Source organism: Mytilus trossulus, chromosome 7 (genome assembly GCF_036588685.1).
Source record: "Mytilus trossulus isolate FHL-02 chromosome 7, PNRI_Mtr1.1.1.hap1, whole genome shotgun sequence".
Taxonomy (NCBI): Eukaryota; Metazoa; Mollusca; class Bivalvia; order Mytilida; family Mytilidae; genus Mytilus; species Mytilus trossulus.
This window is the reverse complement of record NC_086379.1, coordinates 63,237,221-63,259,776: the sequence shown is the minus strand read 5'-3', so window position 1 is coordinate 63,259,776 and position 22,556 is coordinate 63,237,221. Positions and strand designations below refer to the sequence as shown.

Genomic DNA, 22,556 nt, shown 5'->3' with positions numbered 1-22,556 from the left:
TTCAAAATACAGGTGCCTTTTTCTTTTTACAATAAAATACATTGTATGAAGAATTTATTTTTGTAAAAAATGCCAAGATCATGTATGTAAACGTAAATCAACATCTAAGAACCAAAAAAAACATTAATTGCTTCGTTGTCATTTATGGATCATCAACAGATCATTAATATTTCTATAAGATCTTTTGATAAAAACATATAATGTGAAAGTATTTATAGAGGAAAGTGAAGATTGATTTTCTTATCTTTAAGAGATAATGCCTTTATGAGCTCCTCCCAAAACTTTAACTATATCAGTGTGTCAGAACCTTGTTCATTGTGACCTTTGATAAGCACATGGCTTGTTTTGACTTATACCAGACCCATGCTAAGTTTCATCAAATTCATGTCGTTCAAAAACCCACCTAACTATTTTTTTTAAATAAAAACTTTAATTGATTGATTTTTTTTGGATAATTAGGAAACTTGAAGGCTTCTATTTACAATAATCCTGGTACTTTTGATAACTATTTACACCACTGGGTCGATGCCACTGCTGGTGGACCATTCGTCCTCGAGGGTATCACCAGCCCAGTAGTCAGCACTTCGGTGTTGACATGAATATCAGTTATATGGTCAATTTTATAAATTTTCTGTTAACAAAACTTTGAATTTTTCGAAAAACTAAGGATTTCTTACCCCAGGAGTAGATTACCTTAGCCGTATTTGGCACAACTTTTTGGAATTTTGGGTCCTCAATGCTCTTCAACTTTGTATTTGTTTGGCTTTTTAACTATTTTGATCTGAGCGTCACTGATGAGTCTTATGTAGACGAAAAGCGCGTCTGGCGTATAAAATTATAATCCTGGTACTTTTGATAACTACTTGAGAAGACATCTAGCTTGTGTATGGGTGTCTTCGTGGAAAGTTCACATGAAGATTGAAGCTGTCTATCTTCCTAGAAAGTATAACCAGCTTGTTATAGGTCTGTTTTCCACAATAGTCCTTCTGAATTTTCTTTCTTCCTGGACAATCATCTAGCTTGTTAAAGGTCTGTTGAGTGCCTTCCTGAAGTTTCTTGTTTTGTTATGTTTTCGTCGATTGTTCTCAAGATATTTGTAGGCCTCTATCTTCCTGGAAAGTCATCTGGCTTGAAATAGGTCTGTCTTCCTGGAGAGTCACAGAAAAGATATATATGTTAAATATATAGAGGCTACATAGGGTAGATGAATAAATAAGTAAGGGAATTATCCTTTGAAATAATCAATTCAACTTTCGAAATAAGCATATGCTTGGAGTACCGTATCTGCAAATTTAATTGATTTCATTTTATATGAGTGTAATGTCAGTACTCCTTGGATATAAATGATAAGAAAAATCTCTTAATAAAAACATTTTTTCAGGTTCCGGTTTGAAAAAGATAACAAGTTGAAATTATGCAATAAAAGCAGAAACGATGCATTATACAAAACGTAACTTTGCTTGAATTTTATATATATATTATAGAATTCCTCCTGTATCTAGAATATGTTTTCTAAGACTTAAGAATCATGTTGACATTTCGGTGTTTAACGAAGTCACTAATTACCACTCTTGTATTTACAGTAAGAACAGATGTTAACATGGGTGGAGTACCTATAGAGTTCATGGCTTTAATTTTCCTTGATTATTTTATCAACTGGAAAGGCTGCTTAGTAAAGAAACCTATGATGTTTTTAATAACAAATAAAATCTCAATGAATATGGGTGTATGAATTTTACACTGAAGAGTTTCTCAGCAGTGCATTAAATTATAAAGTTTTTATCAATTTTTGTTTTGAAGACAAATTTAATTGCATTATTGTATTGGAATTAGATTTTTAGTAGACACTTCAAACTGTGAGATTTGCGGCAAACCCAAGATAATGATGATGTTGAGGATGTTCCTTCCTGAAACATTGACCTTGAATCCATTTGACCTTTAGCACCTCTAAATACCATTCTGACATTTATTGATGAAAATAATTATTATAAAAGAAATTAATAAGATAAGGGGAGATGTTATTAATGATGTTTAAGCTTGGACTCATAGATATCAATAATGATAAGAGATATCAAAAAGAAAAAATGTTGTTTTGTACATAATTGTAACCCAGGGAATATGCAACCAATTAGTTTGTTATAGCATCTTTTACTGTTCAGTTTTTTAAAAAGATATTAGTAGAGTCAAGTAATTCAGATTTTATGCCCCACCTACGATAGTAGAGGGGCATTATGTTTTCTGGTCTGTGCCTCCATTCGTTCGTTCGTCCGTCCGTCTGTGTGTCCGTCTGTGCGTCCATTCGTCCCGCTTCAGGTTAAAGTTTTTGGTCGAGGTAGTTTTTGATGAAGTTGAAGTCCAATCAATTTGAAACTTAGTACACATGTTCCCCATGATATGATCTTTCTAATTTTAATGCCAAATTATAGTTTTGACCCCAATTACATGGTCCACTGAACATAGAAAATGATAGTGCGAAGTTCAGGTTAAAGTTTTTGGTCAAGGTAGTTTTTGATGAAGTTAAAGTTACATCAACTTGAAACTTAGTACACATGTTCCCTATGACATGATTTTTCTAATTTTAATTCCAAATTAAAGTTCTGACCCCAATTTTCACGGTCCACTGAACACAGAAAATGAGGCAACAACCCTTTAAAAGAGCAGAAAACAGCTCATGGCCCCCAAGAGTGTGTACTAGTTCAGGAAAAAAGGACACCACTTTAAAACTCTGAAACATGTAATTGAACTTAAAATTAAAAAAAAAAAAACATAATAAAAATGTTCAAGACAGCTAGGAAACCAGATAAAATGTCCTATCTCTAATCTGATGTTACCTTAATTTATAACAAAGCATTCACCATGATTCTAATTACCTCATTTATTTATATCATTTTGGCTGCAAGAAGGTGTTTTCGGTTATTTATTTTAGTTTAAATTACAGTATTATACGATATAAGGAGATGTGGTATGGATAGCAATGAGTCCTCTATCCACCAAAGATCATAGAACAAGAATATAAACAACTACAGGTCACTTTTGGTTTGACCCTGAACAATGAGCTGAATTATAAATGTTGTCTCATTGACCCATCTCCTTTTAATCATTTACATTCTCCTAATATTGTATGATTATCAACTTTAGGATCTCACCACAGTAAAATATTTTGTTCACCTTAAATTAATACTAGCTTCGATTCTATGTTAAAATAGATGATAAAGTGCAGTGATTCCAGAAAAATTAATATTATTCATACACAATTGTTCATACAAAATATGCATGGCAAAAAGTGACCATGCACCTTCTTTGGCATGCTTTTTCAAACCAATAAAAAGTTGATAATTTTGTCCTGTTTTTTTTTCGTTCGTCAATTGTCCTTTTCAAATTGTAGGGATGATGGAGTCCAGCTACATTGTCCTCTTATTATCATTCCTTCAAAAACTAATTAGTAATTACTAACAATGTTGTGACTTAGAATTTGTATGAATCATATTTTGTGACATATATGTCACTGTAATGATAAAATGATTAAATATTTAGTTAATTAACAAGTTGTTTAATGAATATAAAATGAGACAAACCCTTTACTTAAAACACTACTTCGAATATAAATGTATTATCTTAATTTATCTTAAGTGCTTCTAAATTAGAAATTATTTCCATTTATCTGTTTAATTTGTTTATTCTACAGGTATAATTTGTCAAATAAATTTAACTTGCTTCCACCCAATGCTAAAATCTGTCAAGATAAGAAAGGTATAAATAGTGTAGGTAAATAAAACTACTGACTTTTTTTAAGTACAACTTTTGATCAAATATTGTAAATATAAGTTTGTAAACTTCCTGAAACTTATAAAGGACACATTACCCCATATCAGATTTGACGAAAAAATGCAGTCATTAGTAAAGGAAATGGCACCAAAAAAATCAGCTGTATCTTCATTGAAATGAGAAGCCCTATTTTTTTCCCTGCATGTGACATAATGCGAATCCGTTTACAAGCATATTGCTTATTGCCTATATGCACTCTTCTTGCAGTTTTGAAATATAGAGTGGTCTAGACACTAGAAATATATCTGAAAGTTAGAAAAACATTTTAAAGCTGTTTAGAATCTGACAATATTAAATGCATAACTTAAAAATGAAATGAAATATTGCATTAATCAAATTAAATTGAATGCATTTCACATACATTTTCTGCAAAAATAGTAAAATATTGTAGTGTGATAGTTTGTCCTTTTTGGTGACTGCTATGGCATACTGACTGGCAGACGGCAGAGATATGCTTATGTTATTAAAGATATTTCCACCCAGAAATGATCTCTCCTGCATCTGTTTTAAGAAAGGGAGTAGTCCTGTTTAGACTGTTATAAGAATACTGGTATCTACAGACAAACACAGACCTTGCAGTTTGTTAAAATGCCATAATTTTATCTATTTGAAAATAGTAATGTTTATTGAGTTATCATGGTAAAATTATACCTTTGGTTGATTGATACAAGATCAATTACTGCTCCACCCAAAAATTGCAGAGGTTCTCAAGAGGGGTTAAGTAAATAATCTCCTAAGTATAATAGCAGAAAAGCTACTTTGGTGAAAAGAAATTTTGTAATGTTGAAAGAGAGATAAGGGATATCACCAAGAAAATTGAATTTTTTAAGTTGGAATTATTTTATAATAATAAAAATTTGTTTAAGCGGGATGTACCCTTTGTTACGACATAGTTGTTCTTGATTAGTATAACATTGCTCCACAGTAGGGGGCTGTTTTGTATGGTACAAAATGTCCAATCAATTATAAACTATTGACATTATTGTGAATAAATTATTTTGTAATTATTCTGGCAGTTAAATGAATTAATTAATAAGTTATTATTCAGAAAGGTAAATATATAGTGATATGGACAGATGTAGATAAATAAGATTTTGAGAGGGGCAGTCAAGCTACAAGTAGTTGTTGAAAGAAATACCTGATAAAAGTACATGCAACATATGCATGAGATGTAAACTGCTAGTAAATTCAATATACAGTGTAACCTGCCAAATCTGACACCTGAGTATTCCAATACCCTGCTTTAATACCCACATTTCCATGGTCCGAATATATGCTTATCCTTGCAGAAAAAACCTGAGTGTTCCAACACCCTGGTTAATCCAACATTTTTTCGTGTCCTCCAGTGTGTCGAGTAACACAGGTTACACTGTATTGCTATTTGCAAATGTATATTTCATAAGTTGTTTACATTGTGATTTTTTTTATGATACAAAGTCTACTATCAGAAGTCATAAAACTAAGAGGATTATATATACCTCTGCTAGTCGTCAAATTTATATTTATAGTGGAAATTATATCAATTGGGAGTCACAATATTGTCATGCATTCATAAGCATTCATGATGATGATGTCATTGTTTTCTGTAAACAATAGAACTTTTCTCAAAATAACCCACAATATTTCAAAGAACAATAAACAACAGTAAACACCCATAAAAACCTTATATTAGTACCTTCCTTCCTCTATTCTTGTATTGAGGAAATTCTAATAAAAGAATAAAGAAAAAGCATAGTTGATTATTCCAATTAAGGGCCCTTGATGGGCAGCATGACAAGTATACACACAAAACAATGTTTTGTAACAGAAAATCATTTATTTAATATTGAAATGAAATGATAAGAAACATGTGATAACATTTTTCATTAATGCCGGCAGAAGCAAGCATAAGGGAGGAGAGATTCATGTTCAATTTATTAAAAAAGTTCGTTTTTTTTTCAATACTCCAGTGCATGAAAGGGGTTTAATCACCTGCAGAGCTGAAAATTGTGACATGCAAACATAGGCACCACTAAGACAGGGGACTGCTATAAATGTCTATGATGACATGACCTATAGTATAAAGATATAAATGAGATTTCTCAGCTCTTTAATTGTGTAATTATTTGCTTGTCATATTACATGTATCATAAGACATTTAAAACTTATTAGTATAGTAGCCATGCTTATGTAAATTGTGGGCGTGTACCATATTAAACTGTCAAAGATTGTTTACATTGTTTAGTGTCCTTGAATATTTTATTAGACCCAGACAATAAGGTGGAGTATTAAGTGAAACCAGAAGTTGACAAGCATTGCATTTCAGATAAATGGCGCTGTTACTACAGAGGTTAAAAAATCTTATGATGCAGTTTCCAATTCTTTATTTATTTTCTGTAATAATCTTTTTTTCTTAAAAAAATATTTGACCACAACTGGCACAAGTTTAAGGATTACAGTAGAAGACATAAAATTTCAAAAGAGAATTAGCCTTTTGACGTAGAAAATACAGTTGAATGTTGAACGACATCTGTTATCAATATTATATGTCCCATGACTGAATATCATTTTTTTCTTGGTGATATCCCTTTCCTAAATATGAGCTGGGCAACAAACATGACTAAACTAACTGTACAAGAGCTTTTGTATTGAATCTGAACTGTGTCGCCAGTTTGTTGTTGCCTGTGTTTTAATGTTAAGATGCTGTTAATTTTTCATTCACTCTTCAAGATTAGAATGATTTAATTTTAATTATGAACACTGTCAACAAGAAATGTCTATTTATTATAGAATATTTTGCTTAAGAAATTTTCTCTCTAGATATATAAAAGACAGTTGTCTCCCCTCTTTTTACTTTATTAGGGAATTCTATACATATTGATAGTAACAAATATATCATTTTCCCCATGTTGATTTGCAAAATCTTTTTTCTCTAAAACTTGTAATACTACTTAGGTTTCATGAAGATTTGTATCAAATTTGTCAAGACTGAGACCTTCATAGTTGGTCAAGGTCATTAGTAAGAAAGTTCATTCTCAGTAACAGTACATCTAGTATGAAATATAAGAAATAATATATTAGCACTATAGATGGGTGGATCAAATAAACAGTTCTGACATGGTACGCAATGATACAGAACCTTTGTACTGAAAGTTTTTATCATTTATTTAATGAAACTTTGTACTTTAAAGTAAATATATACTTTTTTCGTATCTTGAGTAAAATCTTAACATGGTTTGGTGCATATTTTAATGAAGCATTTTAAGGTAGTATATTGAAGGGTGGAGCTAATTCATTATAAAGTATCAGTTGAAAGAAAGGATTGGTGTACATTTGAGAATAAGTGCATACATATTTAACATAAACTCTTCACAAATTTCTAAATTGGCCCACCAAGACTGCTGAGACAACATGTCTGTACTTTTCCAATTGATTCAGAAAAGTACTTTTTAGGGTAATATATAAGTTATTTCATCTGAAACAATTGTAACTTTTACTTTGAATACATTGTATAAGCATATTGCATAGGAGCAAGGATATTTTGTACCCTGCCTTTTTATATAGATTAGACCTTTGGTTTTCCGTTTTGAATTGTTTTACACTAGTCATTTTTGTGACCCTTTATAGCTTCGTGTTCGTTGTGAGTCAAGGCTTTGTGTTGAAGGCAGTACATTGACCTGTAATGATTTACTTTTATAAATTGTTACTTGGATGAAGAGTTGTCTCATTGACACTCATACCACATCTTCCTATATCTATCTAAGCATGGAGGCAGATTTTGTTCTGCAGTCTGTGTATCTGCACTTCTATTTTTTGTCTATTTCTCTGCCCTTTTTTTTGCCTCAGAATTTGATTTGTTCAAGAAGTTTGCATTGAAATCAAGAAAAAAATATTTCATGAGAATATCCAGGTTTACAGAATAAAACAATACACCGGAATGCCCTCATGGTCATCTGCTGTAAAAATGTATAGGTTTGATTGATGTTGTGACTGTGACTTGACATCATAATTCAATAATTATAATTACATTTCTTATAAATAATTTGCATTTAAAATTTTGATGGAAGCATTCCTTAAACTGTATAATTTAAATTCACATTTTTGTCCCATATTCAGCAATAATAAATGCGCAAAAAAAATATAAATTTAGAGTACATCAAGATAAAATATTTAAAGGATGTTGGGACATGGCTCTAATAGTTCAGTGATCATAGCTGAATAAATGTTTAGGAGGTTTAAAGTGAATCAAATGTAACTTTACCACAGATTGAATAAAGATATGAACTATATACAACATAGATCTAAAAAAAGTAATTTTATCCTTTTAATCCTTAAACAATTGGGTTCTATGACCTTGACATTTTATCCTGCATAGACTTTTTTTTCTTTATGTAAACTAATGTAGTAAATGCAGATGAGGACTATGCTTAAATGATAGGTCTGCTATCTTCACTCACTCACTCACAGAGCTAGTTAAAAAGAAAAAAATAATAAAATCTTTTTTTTTTTCATTTTCAAATTTTGTCAGAGAAGTCCAAGATGACTGGAGCTTTTATACCTACAATAGATTGGGGTAATTATGTTTTCTAGTCTAGGCAGCCATCTGTCAGGCCTGTGTCATGATGAAGATTTTGGTTAAGTTAGCTTACCATGAAGGTGTGGTCACATCAACTTTAAATTTAGTATGTATGTTTTTCTTAATGTGATCTCTTAAATTATATGTCAAATTATGATTATGACCCGATTACCAGGTTCACTGAATATAGAAATATGATAGCAGGAAACAGGTACATTTTTAGGTTAAAGATTATGGTTATGGTAGTTTACCATAAAGTTGTGGTCACATAAACTTGAAACTTCGTACACATGATCTAATTGTGCTTTTGACCCCCATCTTGTGCATCATGAAAAAGGACATTTGATAGTGTGAACAGGGCACGGTGTCCTATGTACACAAATTCTTGTTGGAAAATACATTTTAAAAAGTTTTCTTTGGAATCACTTTTAGGCCATTTTGAATTGTCTGTTGTAAATTTTTCAATTATTAAGAAACTAAGGTTTCAACTCCCTCAGGCAAAGTTGACTTTAGATGAATTTGGCTATTTATTTTAGGTATTTTTGTCATATAGCTCTTCAACAGTTTTGGTACTAATACATCCTTGGATTTTAAATGTTTGGCTTTGAGCGTTCTTGATGAATGCAAATCCAGAAAAGCGCTTCGGAAGCATTTAATTATTAAACATGTTGTTTTCAAATTTAGAACTTATCTTACTAATAACACATCATTAGGGCCTCAAATAATTAAATCAAATTATTTTTGCTTCACAACAAAAACAAATTTGCATAATCTTTTGCAGTTTTAGATTTGAAATAAATCCCAAGTGAATCCTTTCAGGTTGTTTCAGTTTTATATATAGTGTGTGGCTTAACATGTTCACATCACACATTTGAGTGCCTGATATGTTAAATTAACTGATTGCTATAGTTGCTTAAAGCCCAGTGGCAAATATTTCATGGATGATCATTATGATATAATACTTTGATTTGCTCCCCATTGCAAATTATTAACTGCAGTTCTGAAATTGCAAAGAAAGAATTCTATGACCACATCATGAAATATAACATAAAACATTTGTGTGATTTACTTGATTCAGATATTCTTGACTTGAAGTCTTTTATTATAACGTTAACCTAGGCTTTCTGAAAGGGAGCGTTATATAAAGATTGGAGTCTACTGTCAGTCTGTCTGTCTGTCTGTAAGTTGCTACCCAATTTGTTAATGCAATGCTTCTGAACTGCTTGAACACAATTTGTATTCACAGAATTTTACTAGATTCCCGTGGTAAGGGGTTTGGTATCTTTTAATGAGCTTTACTTTTTTACCTCTAGTTCTTATTTAATTTGATATGTTAATATTTCAGTGCCGATGGACAAATGTGGAAGTGTAATGATTGCGTCTAGTATATCACAGTGGTTTGGATCTTCAAACTTTCCTAATTCCTATCCCAACAATATACTGTGTGAATGGATCATCAAGACAGGCAACTCAGTGGACCTCATATCATTACAGGTAGGAAATGTTTCAGTAGTGAAAATGTTGCTGAAAAGTGAACAATTTGAAGTTTTAAGAATTTTTATTACGTTCTATTTATGGGCATAATGTTTTTCTGGTCTGTGCGTCTGTTCCTTTGTTCACCCGTCCTTTTCTCTGATTGTGTGTTAGTTTGTTATTCCGTCTGTCCTGCTTCAGGTTAAAGTTTTTGGTCGAGGTAGTTTTTGATGAATTTTAAGTCCAATCAACTTGAAACTAAGAAAACATGTTCCCTATGATATGATCTTTCGAATTTAAATGCCAAATTAAAGATTTAATCCCATTTTCATGGTCCACTGAACATAGAAAATGATAGTGCATATGGGGCATCTATGTACTTGGGTCACATTCTTGTTTTTTTTATGGGATACCTAAATTTTACTAATAGCAAATTGTCAGTGGAGCTTTTAACTTGTATTCGGAATAACTACAACAAAATTATTTCAATAGGACAGATTACGAGCTTAATAAAGTACATGTGAGACAACAGGCCAACAAGAGTTTCACAATAAAAAAATTACATGATGCTAATCAATTAATGGACAAATGCCTATATCATTTGATTTGCTATTACACCAAATTCCATGTAGGAAAAAAGCACTGACAAATTGATTTCATACATATGATAATGCACCCCCTAATTTTTATGACGTAAATGCTACTCTGATACATAATTAATCCATATGATTTTTTTCTCAATTAATTTTGTTCAAACAAATGTCCAAAATTGTCAAATGTTTTAGAAAGAGAAAAATGACTAAAAAAAAACTACCTATAAAAGTTTGCCAAAACCAGCAACCGAACACATGTCAGAACCAAGGCCAAAAAGCACTGTAATACAAATGAAGAAAACCACTAAGAGTTTCCATGCATGTTACAAGTGAATTGGAGAAAAAAAATTGTCATGCTTGCATCAGTTTCACATAATGCGAGACATGGAGATGCTTATAGGCTTTGTATTTCTCTGCTACTGAGTAATTTTATCACATGATGGCCATTTTTCTATGGCTCAATTAGTTCCTTTAATTGGAATCAAGCTTCATGGGAGTATGCTGTACAGTGTTTTGTTTCCTTTACGTCCACTGCTCACTGAAAGCAGCCTTTTTTTTACTGAATACTTAAAGCTGAAGTGTTATTTAAATGTTTTCTATTTTTCAGTTTCACAGTTTTTCCTTAGATACCTCAGATTTTATAGAGATCAGACAAGGGGAATCAATTGACTCGCCATTATATGGACGCTTTACCGGTGATGATATACCTCCAGTATTTATTAGTACTAGTCACAGTTTTTTTATCAGGCTATATACAGACTTCACCCATACTGGTACTGGCTTTAATGCAACATATAAAACAGGTTTGTATTTTTCATATCTCTATGTGGAAATTAATATCAATTAGATTTGTTAGGATTTGAGGGATGATATCTCTGAATCTGAGTGAAAGAAGAAAAACTGAGATATATATAAGCATGATACATAGAATTTAGTGTTAATATATTTCAACCCACCCACCCACCCACCAACAAGCATGTTTTTTTTTCATTAGCATATTTATCCAAGTTTTGTATGGATTTTATAGCAGGTCATGTAGTGATGAAAAGGCCATCTGATACATACAATGATTTTTCCGTTATTTATGTAAGCAAGTAGGTAAATACTAAATTGTAAGAGACAAGCACAGTAAGCAAAAATATTGAAAGGCTCTCAAAAATGACAGATCTAATGCAAATAGATGCATGTTAAACGAATCAATACCATATACAGTCTGTGAATTACATATTTCAATGGTTTTTCTTTTTTATACATTTAATATGCTATGCACTATTCTTCAAAATATTCAAGATTTTCCACAATTTTATATAGACTATACGAAGATTCCTAATAGAATTTGAATAGAGTCTTAGTATATATAAGTTTCCATTATTTGACAAATTCCATTTCATGAGAAAATAATATCCTTGTTTTTTACAACTCTCTTCAAGAGACCATAGGACACAGAAATTAACAGCTATAGGTCACTGTATGGCCTTAAACAATATGTAAAGCTCCAACCACATAGTTAGCTATAAAAAAGCTGACTATAAGCACGCTGTTTAATGACCTTGACTTATTGCTTTTATATAGAAAGGATATAATTAATGTAAAAGATTTCAAAGAGAAAAATCAAAAACATTTGAGAATATTGCTAATATTTAATTGTATACTGATATTCCATATTGTCTTTTTGCAGGTTGTAATAATACAATACTTCAAGGTTATGCCAGAATTATGTCCCCTGGATATGGTATTACCAAGTACCCAAACAGCATAAACTGTGATTGGACAATCAGTGATCCTCTACAAAGAAATTTATCTCTGGTTTTCAATAATAATTTTGATACAGAGAAAGGATTTGATAATGTTACAGTAAGTGAATCAAAAGAACAACTTTGTACATGCTTGAACTTGTTAAAACTTTATAAAAATATTACTAATTAGCATTGTGACAATGCTTGCAAAATCTTAAAACAAAATATTAGCATTGCGACAATGCTTGTAAAAACTTCCAATGAAATATGAAAAAGCTTACAATGTAATATGAGAAAGCTTACAATGAAATGTAAGCATTGTGACAATGCTTGCAAAATCTTGCAACAAAATATTAGCGTTGTGACAATTAGTTGCTTTCACGAAATATTTTACTACAAAATAAACAACAAAGAAAGGATCAAGTCATTGTTTTGTGGAATTTATTGATATTTCTTTTTCAGGTTTATACAAACAATCATACCTCCTATACACATGCAGGTCAGGGTGCTCCACCAGCCATTACAACTCAGTCAGAGCATTTCCATGTTAACTTTAGTTCAGATAGTCAAGTTAACAGGAATGGCTGGGCCATCACTGTGTCATTTGGTAGGTATATAGTGTAAATTCAGAAATAAGTGTTCATTTATTACTGCAATTTTTGAAGATTGGTAAACATGTAAGATGAGTAATTGTTATACAGGAAAATCTGCATACAGATAAATGTATCAGGTATCAGAGTGTAGGTTCTTGTTATTGCAATACTCATCTAGTCACTTAATTGGCAGTGAAGAAAAATCTTTGTAAGATTTTTAGTATTAATTTTTCTTTACCACACTTTTTAAAAGCAGTAAAACATTGCCTGCAATCACAAAAAATATCCATGCATAATCAAAGCATGAAGTTTCGAAAAGGATTTTTTAAATCTTAGATTAATGTATCAATTTTGTTGGTATTATCATATCTTATTGAGTTATCTCCCTCTTATAGATTGCACTTATTCAGTTTTATCACTGCCTTACTGTCAAAATGATAGGTGTATATCTGATGTTTCCTAAAAAAAGAAATCTTGCTTTTTATAAAAATTACGTGGGAAGGAATAAAATACAATTGAGAATGTATATTTGAAAACAATGTATAATACTTTTTAAATAAAAGGAAACACAAATGTGTCCATTGTTATGCACAGTCACTCGTGACAGTAAAAATTATCATTTCTTATATTTCAGATTGTCCTACATTAAATTTAAGTGATCATCTACAAACTAATTCATCAATTACAACATTTGGTACATATGTACTGTTTTACTGTGATAATGGTTACCAGTTAGCTGGTACCAGTGTGCTTATCTGTGATATTGGGGGAAGATGGTCAACATCTCCCCCTACTTGTAAAGGTAGGTCAGAGTTTACTTCTATAAAGAAAAAATCCTGCTTAGTACATGACACCATACATACTGTTTTGTGCATTTTGGTTTAAAATATTGATGTGAGGACACAATACACTCACTTTGATGTGAGGACACAATACACTCACTTTGATGTGAGGACACAATACACTCACTTTGATGTGAGGACACAATACACTCACTTTGATGTGAGGACACAATACACTCACTTTGATGTGGAGACACAATACACTCACTTTGATGTGAGGACACAATACACTCACTGATACGTGAGGACACAATACACTCACTTTGATGTGAGGACAAAATACACTCACTGATACGTGAGGACACAATACACTCACTTTGATGTGAGGACACAATACACTCACTTTGATGTGAGGACACAATACACTCACTTTGATGTGAGGACACAATACACTCACTGATATGTGAGGACACAATACACTCACTGATATGTGAGGACACAATACACTCACTGATATGTGAGGACACAATACACTTACTTTGATGTGAGGACACAATACACTCACTGATACAGATTCTTCCACACTATACATTATTTTCAGATATGATGCTAAAATTGTTTTAAATTAATGTTTATGAAGTCATGTATTAACAAAAAAAGAATGATTGCTTTAAATATCATAGAAATTTGAACAAAAAAAGAGTATCATGAGCGGATTACTGTAATTCAGAAGCACAATTTGAATGACAAAGAAACACAGTTACATCAATGTTCTCCTCTCAAGGTCATATCATATTAAAAAATAGAAGAACATTTTCCATTTTTAGCATCAGTTACATTGTCACCTGTGTCACTTAATTTGCATATATTTTTTAAAAACCTGATTTTTAGAATTATCTTTTGGTAAATTAGTTGTAAAGTGTCAATGTTTAAACAACTTGGTTCCATACTGAAAAATACTTCTGGCTTATATCCTTGCTAATTCTAATTTCATCTAATTTATTTCAGTTATGAATTGTGGATCACCTTCCATACCAGTTGATACCAAACTGGTTAGTGTGAGTTCCACATCTTACCTTGGAAGAGCTGTATATAAATGTAATTCAGGGTATAAAATGTCTACCAATGATACCAGTATATGTCAGAGTAATAGACAATGGACAACACTATATTGTACAGGTAGGTTATTTTCTGATAGCTTATGTACAGGTATGGTATTTCTGATTAACTATTGTACAGGTATGCTATTTCTGATAACATTAGTACACTTTTGTACATGTATGTTGTTTCTTACAACTTTTGTAGTGTTTTAGGTCTATTTCAAACCATACCTTAAGTAGAACTTCAAAATTTCTGTCTTATTTTCAGATGAAACCAAACAAATAAAAATGCTTGTTCCTTCATTAATTGATATCCAACCCACTGCATGATTACATGTAGAATTGAGAATGGAAATGGGGAATGTGTCAAAGAGACAACAACCCAACTATTGAACAGACAACAGCAGAAGTTCACCATCAGGTCTTCAAAACAGTGAGAAATTCCAGCACCTGCAGCGTCCTTCAGCTGGCGCCTTAACAAATATCTTATTGTATTATTCATTTTCTGAAATTTGTGCAGCAAAAGGAGGGTTTGGATCCCGCTAGCATGTTTAACCCAGACATTCTGTATGTATGTGCCTGTCCTAAGTCAGGAGCCTGTAATTCAGTGGTTGTTGTTTGTTGATGTGTTACATATTTGTTTTTCATTCTTTTTTTGTACATAGTTAAATTAGGCCATTAGTTTTCTATTTTGAATTTTTTTACAATTGTCATTTTGGGGTCTTTTATAGCTGACTTTGCAGTATTGGCCTTTCTCATTGTTGAAGTACATGCTGTGACCTATATTTGTTAATATCTATGTCATTTGGTCTCTTGTGGAGAATTGTCTCGTTCGCAATCATAAAACATTATCTTTTTTATAAATAAAAAAATGAAAGAAATAGACACTATGTATTTTGTTTTTTCAGAAATTAGTTGTCCTAAGCTAGATATGACAGAGAAATTAATGTTAAAATTCACCACATCAGAATCTCACTATGTGTATGGAGATATTGTAATCTACGACTGTGATAGTAACTACAGACTTATAGGAGCTTCTATGGTTTACTGTACAGAAAATGGAAGTTGGTCAAAACCTACACCATCTTGTAAACGTAAGTATTCTAGGTTATAAATAGATTTGAGATATGACTTTTGGAAGCTACTGACATGGTTGTACTAAAGAGGCAACTTAAACTTAAGTATGTACCAGTCTTCTATGGTTATAACATCATTCTTGACACCATTTGCGAGTATGGTCTTGAGGAAAAGATGATAGTCCATTGGAAGGGGACAATAAATGGCTGAACCATGTTAAGAGAGAGCCATATCTCTTGCAAGTTAAAGACATCCTTGTAGATTTCAAAAAAGAGTAGGCAGCACTCGCACCCGCAAAGTGGAAAGGGATTAATTTAAGTTGCAAAACTTGTTTCCCAATCCACTATAAATAAATATGTTTAAAATTAAACATCATTCTGAGTATGCTTGAAATAATTGCCACTGGACGTTAAGCAGGCAATAATCAATCAGTCATAACTTTGTGGTTTATTTTTTTCATTGAATGTTTTTGGTAATAAGTCAAACATATAACCATGTTAAACTCTTCAATTTCTGAAACATTTTAAGTGGTAAGCTGTTGTTGATTCAGAAATACATGCCTTCCCTTGCACAATTTTAAACTGTATTACCTCTAAAACACTAACAGATATGAAGATACCTAATTTCAATCAAATGTAAAGATTCTTTTAAGTTTTTATTGTAGTATTAATCATCATACTTGTTCTATTTTCAGCACCTGTTTGTCCACCAGTGTATATACGGAATGGTTACACTAATGCTACAAGTATTGTGATGGGAGGGGACTTTATGCAGGTGGACTGTAACAGTGGATATTCACTTACAGGCAACTCAATTGTGTTCTGTGATCTCAATGGTGTATATACAGCAATGCCATACTGCAGTGGTAAACATCTATTATTTTTTTGTTCATTTGTTCTCTGATTATATAATCCAGTAAACGGTACGAACGATCTACATGACTTAAGTAATGAACACTGCAGGATCAGGTTATAGCATGAAATAATTCTCACCATTACATACTGAGATTAGACTCAACTGTAGTTTTCTTTTTACTCTGGCATTCATTTTATCTGGTCTTTTGAATTTTATGCACACATTTCATAACACAAGTTTTCATTTAAAAAAATTGTAAATGTTTAGTTTATGTGTGTAACTTTACATGTCAATGAAAATAATCTTATTAATTACAATTTTAATAAACGACCCTCAAAGTTCCGATAAAAAATATCATCAAAACTTACTGAACAATTTCATCTGAGTAGGAATTTTAAACAAAAAATGTAGGAATAATTTGAAATTAAGTATTTTATTATAATCTAATTGTAGATATAAATGAATGTGAAACAGGAAATGTGTGTGGTGGTCACACTTGTCAGAATACACCTGGATCCTATAGATGTGTGTGTAATCGTGGATATCAGAACCCACCAAACAGTTATACTGTGTGCAAAGGTATGTATTCCACAGAAACGTTTTTACAACTGAAATAAAAAAAGAAGATGATATATAGGTCAAGCTGATAAGTTTAGACAGACAAAAATATGGTTGTCATTGTGGTTTGTGTACATAAAAAACAGAAAATGTAAATGAGATTCTACTTATGTGTACACTTATTAGGTCTTTCCACTTTTCCGTGGAAAGACCTATTGTATTTGTTCTGATTATTATTATTTTTTTTTTTTTTTTTTTTCTTCCGCCTAAATTTTTTCTTGCGTAGTATTGATGTTTCAAAAGATGTCGCTTAAATATTTGGAATATGATATCATAATGCGTATGCGCTTTTAAAACTGACAACTGCGTAACCAAATACTTTACGTTGTAAGAGTTATCTCCCCAAACACTGTTTTTCTTGTGGCCACTACTCCTTCGCAACCTAAAAAGATTACGACAAATTTATTTTACCAAATTGCTCGTTACATCTTAGGGATTAGGATATTCATTTGGACCGAAGCTTTACGGAGACTCCATATGAGAGTTATTCCCCCTTTTTAATTTGATTCAAGTGATATGCATTTCTAACTGGTAAACCATAAGTGATAGAGATCTAGGGTCTTCAGATTTAAGGTCCTTGGTCCCAAAAAATGAAAATGAGGTCAAGGTCAAAGGTCAAGGTCATATTCTAAATTTTGATTTTGGCTTATTTTCACTTCTTTTCAAATACCGTATGACATATCGACAAATAATTTTTCATAAATTGTTAGTTGCGACATGTCCTTACTTGTATATTTTGGTTGAAAGAGTGCGCATACAATAAATGGGAGTTTTTGTCCATCTTACATCTAGAACTACACGTAAAGTGGTATTACTCTTTAACCAAACATATTAAAGACCTAGCGACTTTTGATTTAAGGTCCTTGGTTGGTTGAGGTCAAGGTCATAGGTTATTACGAAGTTCTAGATTTTGACCTTTGCTTTAAATTCATATAAATACATCATAAAGTCATAGGAACCAACATTTTAAACTGATTTTTCATATTTCAATATCAAAATAGATCTTTACTAGTGGAAAGACCTACAATTGTTCTCTGAACAATTGGTTTTTAATTGATATTTATTATTTTTTTTTCTTTTTTTTTTTCTTCCGCCTAAATTTTTTCTTGCGTAGTATTGATGTTTCAAAAGATGTCGCTTAGATATTTGGAATATGATATCGTAATGCGTATGCGTTTTTAAAACTGACAACTGCGTAACCAAATACTTTACGTTGTAAGAGTTATCTCCCCAAACACTGTTTTTCTTGTGGCCACTACTCCTTCGCAACCGTAAAAGATTACGACAAATTTATTTTACCAAATTGCTCGTTACATCTTAGGGATTAGGATATTCATTTGGACCGAAGCTTTACGGAGACTCCATATGAGAGTTATTCCCCCTTTTTAATTTGATTCAAGTGATATGCATTTCTAACTGGTAAACCATAAGTGATAGAGATCTAGGGTCTTCAGATTTGAGGTCCTTGGTCCCAAAAAATGAAAATGAGGTCAAGGTCAAAGGTCAAGGTCATATTCTAAATTTTGATTTTGGCTTATTTTCATTTATTTTCAAAAACCGTATGACATATCGACAAATAATTTTTCATAAATTGTTAGTTGCTACATGTCCTTACTTGTATATTTTGGTTGAAAGGGTGCGCAGACAATAAATGGGAATTTTTGCCCATCTTACATTTAGAATTACGCGTAAAGTGATATTACTCATTAACCAAACATATTAAAGACCTAGGGTCTTTTGATTTAAGGTCCTAAGTTTGTGACCTTGAAATTGAGGTCAAGGTCATAAGTTAATATGACGTTCTAGATTTTGACCTTTGCTTTAAATTCATATAAATACATCATAAAGTCATAGGAACTACCATTTTAAACTGATTTTTCATATTTCAATATCAAAATAGATCTTTACTAGTGGAAAGACCTACAATTGTTCTCTGAACAATTGGTTTTTAATCTAATTAACTCCCATTCTTCTTTCTATAATTTCTTTTCATATCAGTTAATCAGCATCTGTTTAAATGTTCCCATGCAAACCAGATCACTGATTCATATGAGATATTACCAATCAAAGAATATTGTATTTTGTAGAAATATTTTCTATTTGGCAATTACCAGTTAACGTTTGGTTAAAATTTTACATGGAAAAACAATATTGTACAGTAAAATTGAAAATGAAAACACAAACTTGAATAATGATTATCTCCCTTTATTTCAGATACAGATGAGTGCAGTTCATTTCCATGCACAGGTATATGTGAAAACTTAAATGGTAAATACAGGTGTAACTGTAACCCACCACAGGAACTCTACACAGAAAATATAATCAGAATTGTCAAAAGAAAAGTACTCAGACCAAATAGTACTTGTATAGGTTAGTACAAATAAATGAACATAGAAAAATACTTGAAAATATATGAAAAAAAGAAAAAAAGCAACCATTACATACAAAGTTATGTATTCATAAAAGTAAAGTAAAAAATTATCTTCAAGTTTTTGTCACCAGTGGTTGAATAATTTTTCACTATTTTTTCCAGTTATCTTCAACTTTGTATCTAGCTTATACTTTTATTCAAGAGCAAAAAAGGCAAAAGGATTGGAATATATAATTTCATGTTTTTCATCTCTCTCCAAATATAAGTCATGATTGATTGATTGGTTGATTAATTGATTGATTGGTGTATTTTAAAAGGCCACTTTCAACACTAATGTGCTATTTCATGGTAGTCAGTTTTTTACTGGAGGTGCCCAGAGAGAACAACCAACTTTCAGTAGGAAAACTGACAATCCTTGTCAATTACAGCTGATTTCAATGAGTATGTAGCTGAAGGTAATATTTTTGGTTAGCTTGCTTGCTAGCTGGACCCTGAAGTCATTGTTAGGTAAGGTATACTACCCTACTTTCAAAGTAGCCTAGTCCTACAGACAGATATATTGGTAATCTTTCGGACTAGTCTACTATTAAAGGAGGGTAGTTTACTTAACCTAATAATGACTTAAGGGTTCAGGTAGCAAGCAAGCTAACCAAAGATATTACCTTTGCCTACACACTCAATGGAATCGGCTGTAAGATTGTTGTCTAGTGCACCTACCTTGTGTGGGATTTTAACTTACAACCTCAGTGTTGACATGCTATTCAGACTACTGAGCCACTGATGCCCCTTTAAGTCATGAAGCACTATTCATGATTGTATGTTGTGAAAGCTCATTTAATAATTGACTGCATTAAAATCAGGGGGAGAAATAAATGTAAGATTATTAGTGTATTTTTTATTTGCCTTTATTGTTCCATTTCATTAACAAAAAAAAATTGCCTCATTAGATAACCTTATTACAATTTGATACTCCATTCCAGCTGTTTGTCCAAGCTTTAATATCAGCAATGGTGGAGTTATTGTAGCTGATACTGTTCCCCTGTCTTCTGGTAACTACATAGCCCCCACAACAGTTAAGATACACTGTCCTCGGGGAACAGTACCAGACGGATCAGTTGTTGTAGAATGTCAACTGGATGGAACATGGAACAATACTGTGACAAAGTGTATAAGTAAGTAATTTGATGGTCATGTGATAAATTACCTTATGTAAATGATTAAATTATTTGTATTGGATCATTTAGATACATGTGCAGTCAAACCTGTATTTAACAATCACTCTTGTTTAAAAGCATCAAACGTTCGCTCAAGATAGGTTAGACCCCTTGAAAATTATGAATAGATTGAAAATTGCATATGAAAAAGTTATGCCCCTTGGTAATATTAGTTATAATAGAAATTACATTGAATTTGCTCTGAAGCCTTCATTTCTCTAAGATTATGATAAAAAGTTTTAAAACAAAAAAAATAAATGGCTGTATGGTGACCTATAGTTGTTAATTTCTGTGTCATTTTGTTCTCTTGTGGAGAGTTTTCTTATTGACAATCATACCACATCTTCTTTTATATATTTATTCAGTTATTGGCCTTGTACCTCAAAAATATTTGCAATACTACGGACATAATAAATTGGAAATTTTATGTGTAAATTGATTTTATATTTTCAGATCATGAATGTGAACGGTTGCTTGCCCCTGATAACGGTGGAATTTTTTATTTAAATGGGACCAGGGGCTATAACTCTGTTGTACAGTATTCATGTAAAGAAGGATATGAATTATCTGGAGTTCAGTACAGATTTTGTCAGCCTGTTAATGATACAAAACAGTTTGAATGGACTGGAATAGAACCTGTGTGCAAAGGTAACAATGTCTTGCACGATAGAAATGAGTATTCTTGATTACGAAGTATTGTGGATACTTTATTTCACATTAAGCCCTTTCTGTCCAATTTCAAGTCAATTTAATTTCGTGATTTTCAAAATTAATTGAAAAAGTTAAATAAGTTACGATCTAAGTTTTACATATTAACTACAATTTATATTCACGTTATTTTCTACCCGGTAAAGTGGCAAAAATAAATCGCTCTTAAAAAATAAGTTAGTCTACAGTATACAGGTCAGTTTAAGTGTTCCCGAGTTGATAACAGTGATGACTGTTGAACTTTTTATCATGAAGCATGTACATTTAAAATTGTTGCAAAGTATGTAACAATTCACCTAAAAGTAATCAAAAGTAAAAAGAAACTTGCTATATGCATTATTACACAGAAAAGTAATAATATAATACAATATTACTTCAGAACTCAAGTGCCCAGCATTGCCAGATCCAGCTAATGGTCAAGCAATGTATGGCTCAACAATTGTTGGTTCAATATTACAGTATTCTTGTAACTGTGGATATCATCTGATTGGGTCAAAAGTCAGGAAATGTCAGCCTGGTGGATTATGGGATGGAAGAAATGCAATTTGTGCTCGTAAGATTATTTTGATAATTTAAAAATAAATACTCGTACATAATATGGTATTAATTTTTTAAAACAGAAAAACTGAACATTTGAAGAACTATAAGAAGTCAAATTTCAAGGCATTATATAATTTCTGTATCTTCTTTGACATTTTAAGGATTTTTCTATTGTTTGTACAAATACGATGTAATTTCTCTTTGTGATTGAAGGTTTTTCAAAATGTCTAGACAGTAAGATGTGGTGGTTTGTATGGTTAATAAAACTGTCACTTCAAAATTAAGCTTTATAAATGTGACTGGAAAGTGATTCCTGTACATATTAAGTATTGAAATATAATATTATTATACATGTGATATTGTTTTTTTGCAAGAATAATTTTATTTTAACAGCATCAACTGTATGCCAGTCTCCAGCAAGCTCTGGTTTAATAGTCATGTCCAATGTATCACCATTCTATACAGTGGGGACAGAAGTTAGTTTCCAGTGCAAGAAACCTGGATATGAAATAGCTG

At 31.6% G+C, this 22,556-nt stretch overlaps 1 protein-coding gene across 1 annotated transcript in view; it reads left to right on the top strand.

The window, feature by feature from the left end:
* The window catches only part of LOC134726590 (uncharacterized), a 120,554-nt gene that overhangs the window by 34,600 nt on the left and 63,398 nt on the right, over positions 1 to 22,556 (top strand). Inside the window, exons 9-22 of the mRNA XM_063590999.1 lie at positions 9,726 to 9,874; positions 11,054 to 11,249; positions 12,125 to 12,300; positions 12,645 to 12,789; positions 13,410 to 13,577; positions 14,566 to 14,736; positions 15,566 to 15,751; positions 16,429 to 16,599; positions 17,043 to 17,168; positions 19,422 to 19,577; positions 20,559 to 20,750; positions 21,246 to 21,440; positions 21,880 to 22,053; positions 22,434 to 22,556. Of these exons, the coding sequence (XP_063447069.1) occupies positions 9,726 to 9,874; positions 11,054 to 11,249; positions 12,125 to 12,300; positions 12,645 to 12,789; positions 13,410 to 13,577; positions 14,566 to 14,736; positions 15,566 to 15,751; positions 16,429 to 16,599; positions 17,043 to 17,168; positions 19,422 to 19,577; positions 20,559 to 20,750; positions 21,246 to 21,440; positions 21,880 to 22,053; positions 22,434 to 22,556 (2,328 nt within the window). The remainder of the gene's footprint in view (positions 1 to 9,725; positions 9,875 to 11,053; positions 11,250 to 12,124; positions 12,301 to 12,644; positions 12,790 to 13,409; positions 13,578 to 14,565; positions 14,737 to 15,565; positions 15,752 to 16,428; positions 16,600 to 17,042; positions 17,169 to 19,421; positions 19,578 to 20,558; positions 20,751 to 21,245; positions 21,441 to 21,879; positions 22,054 to 22,433) is intronic.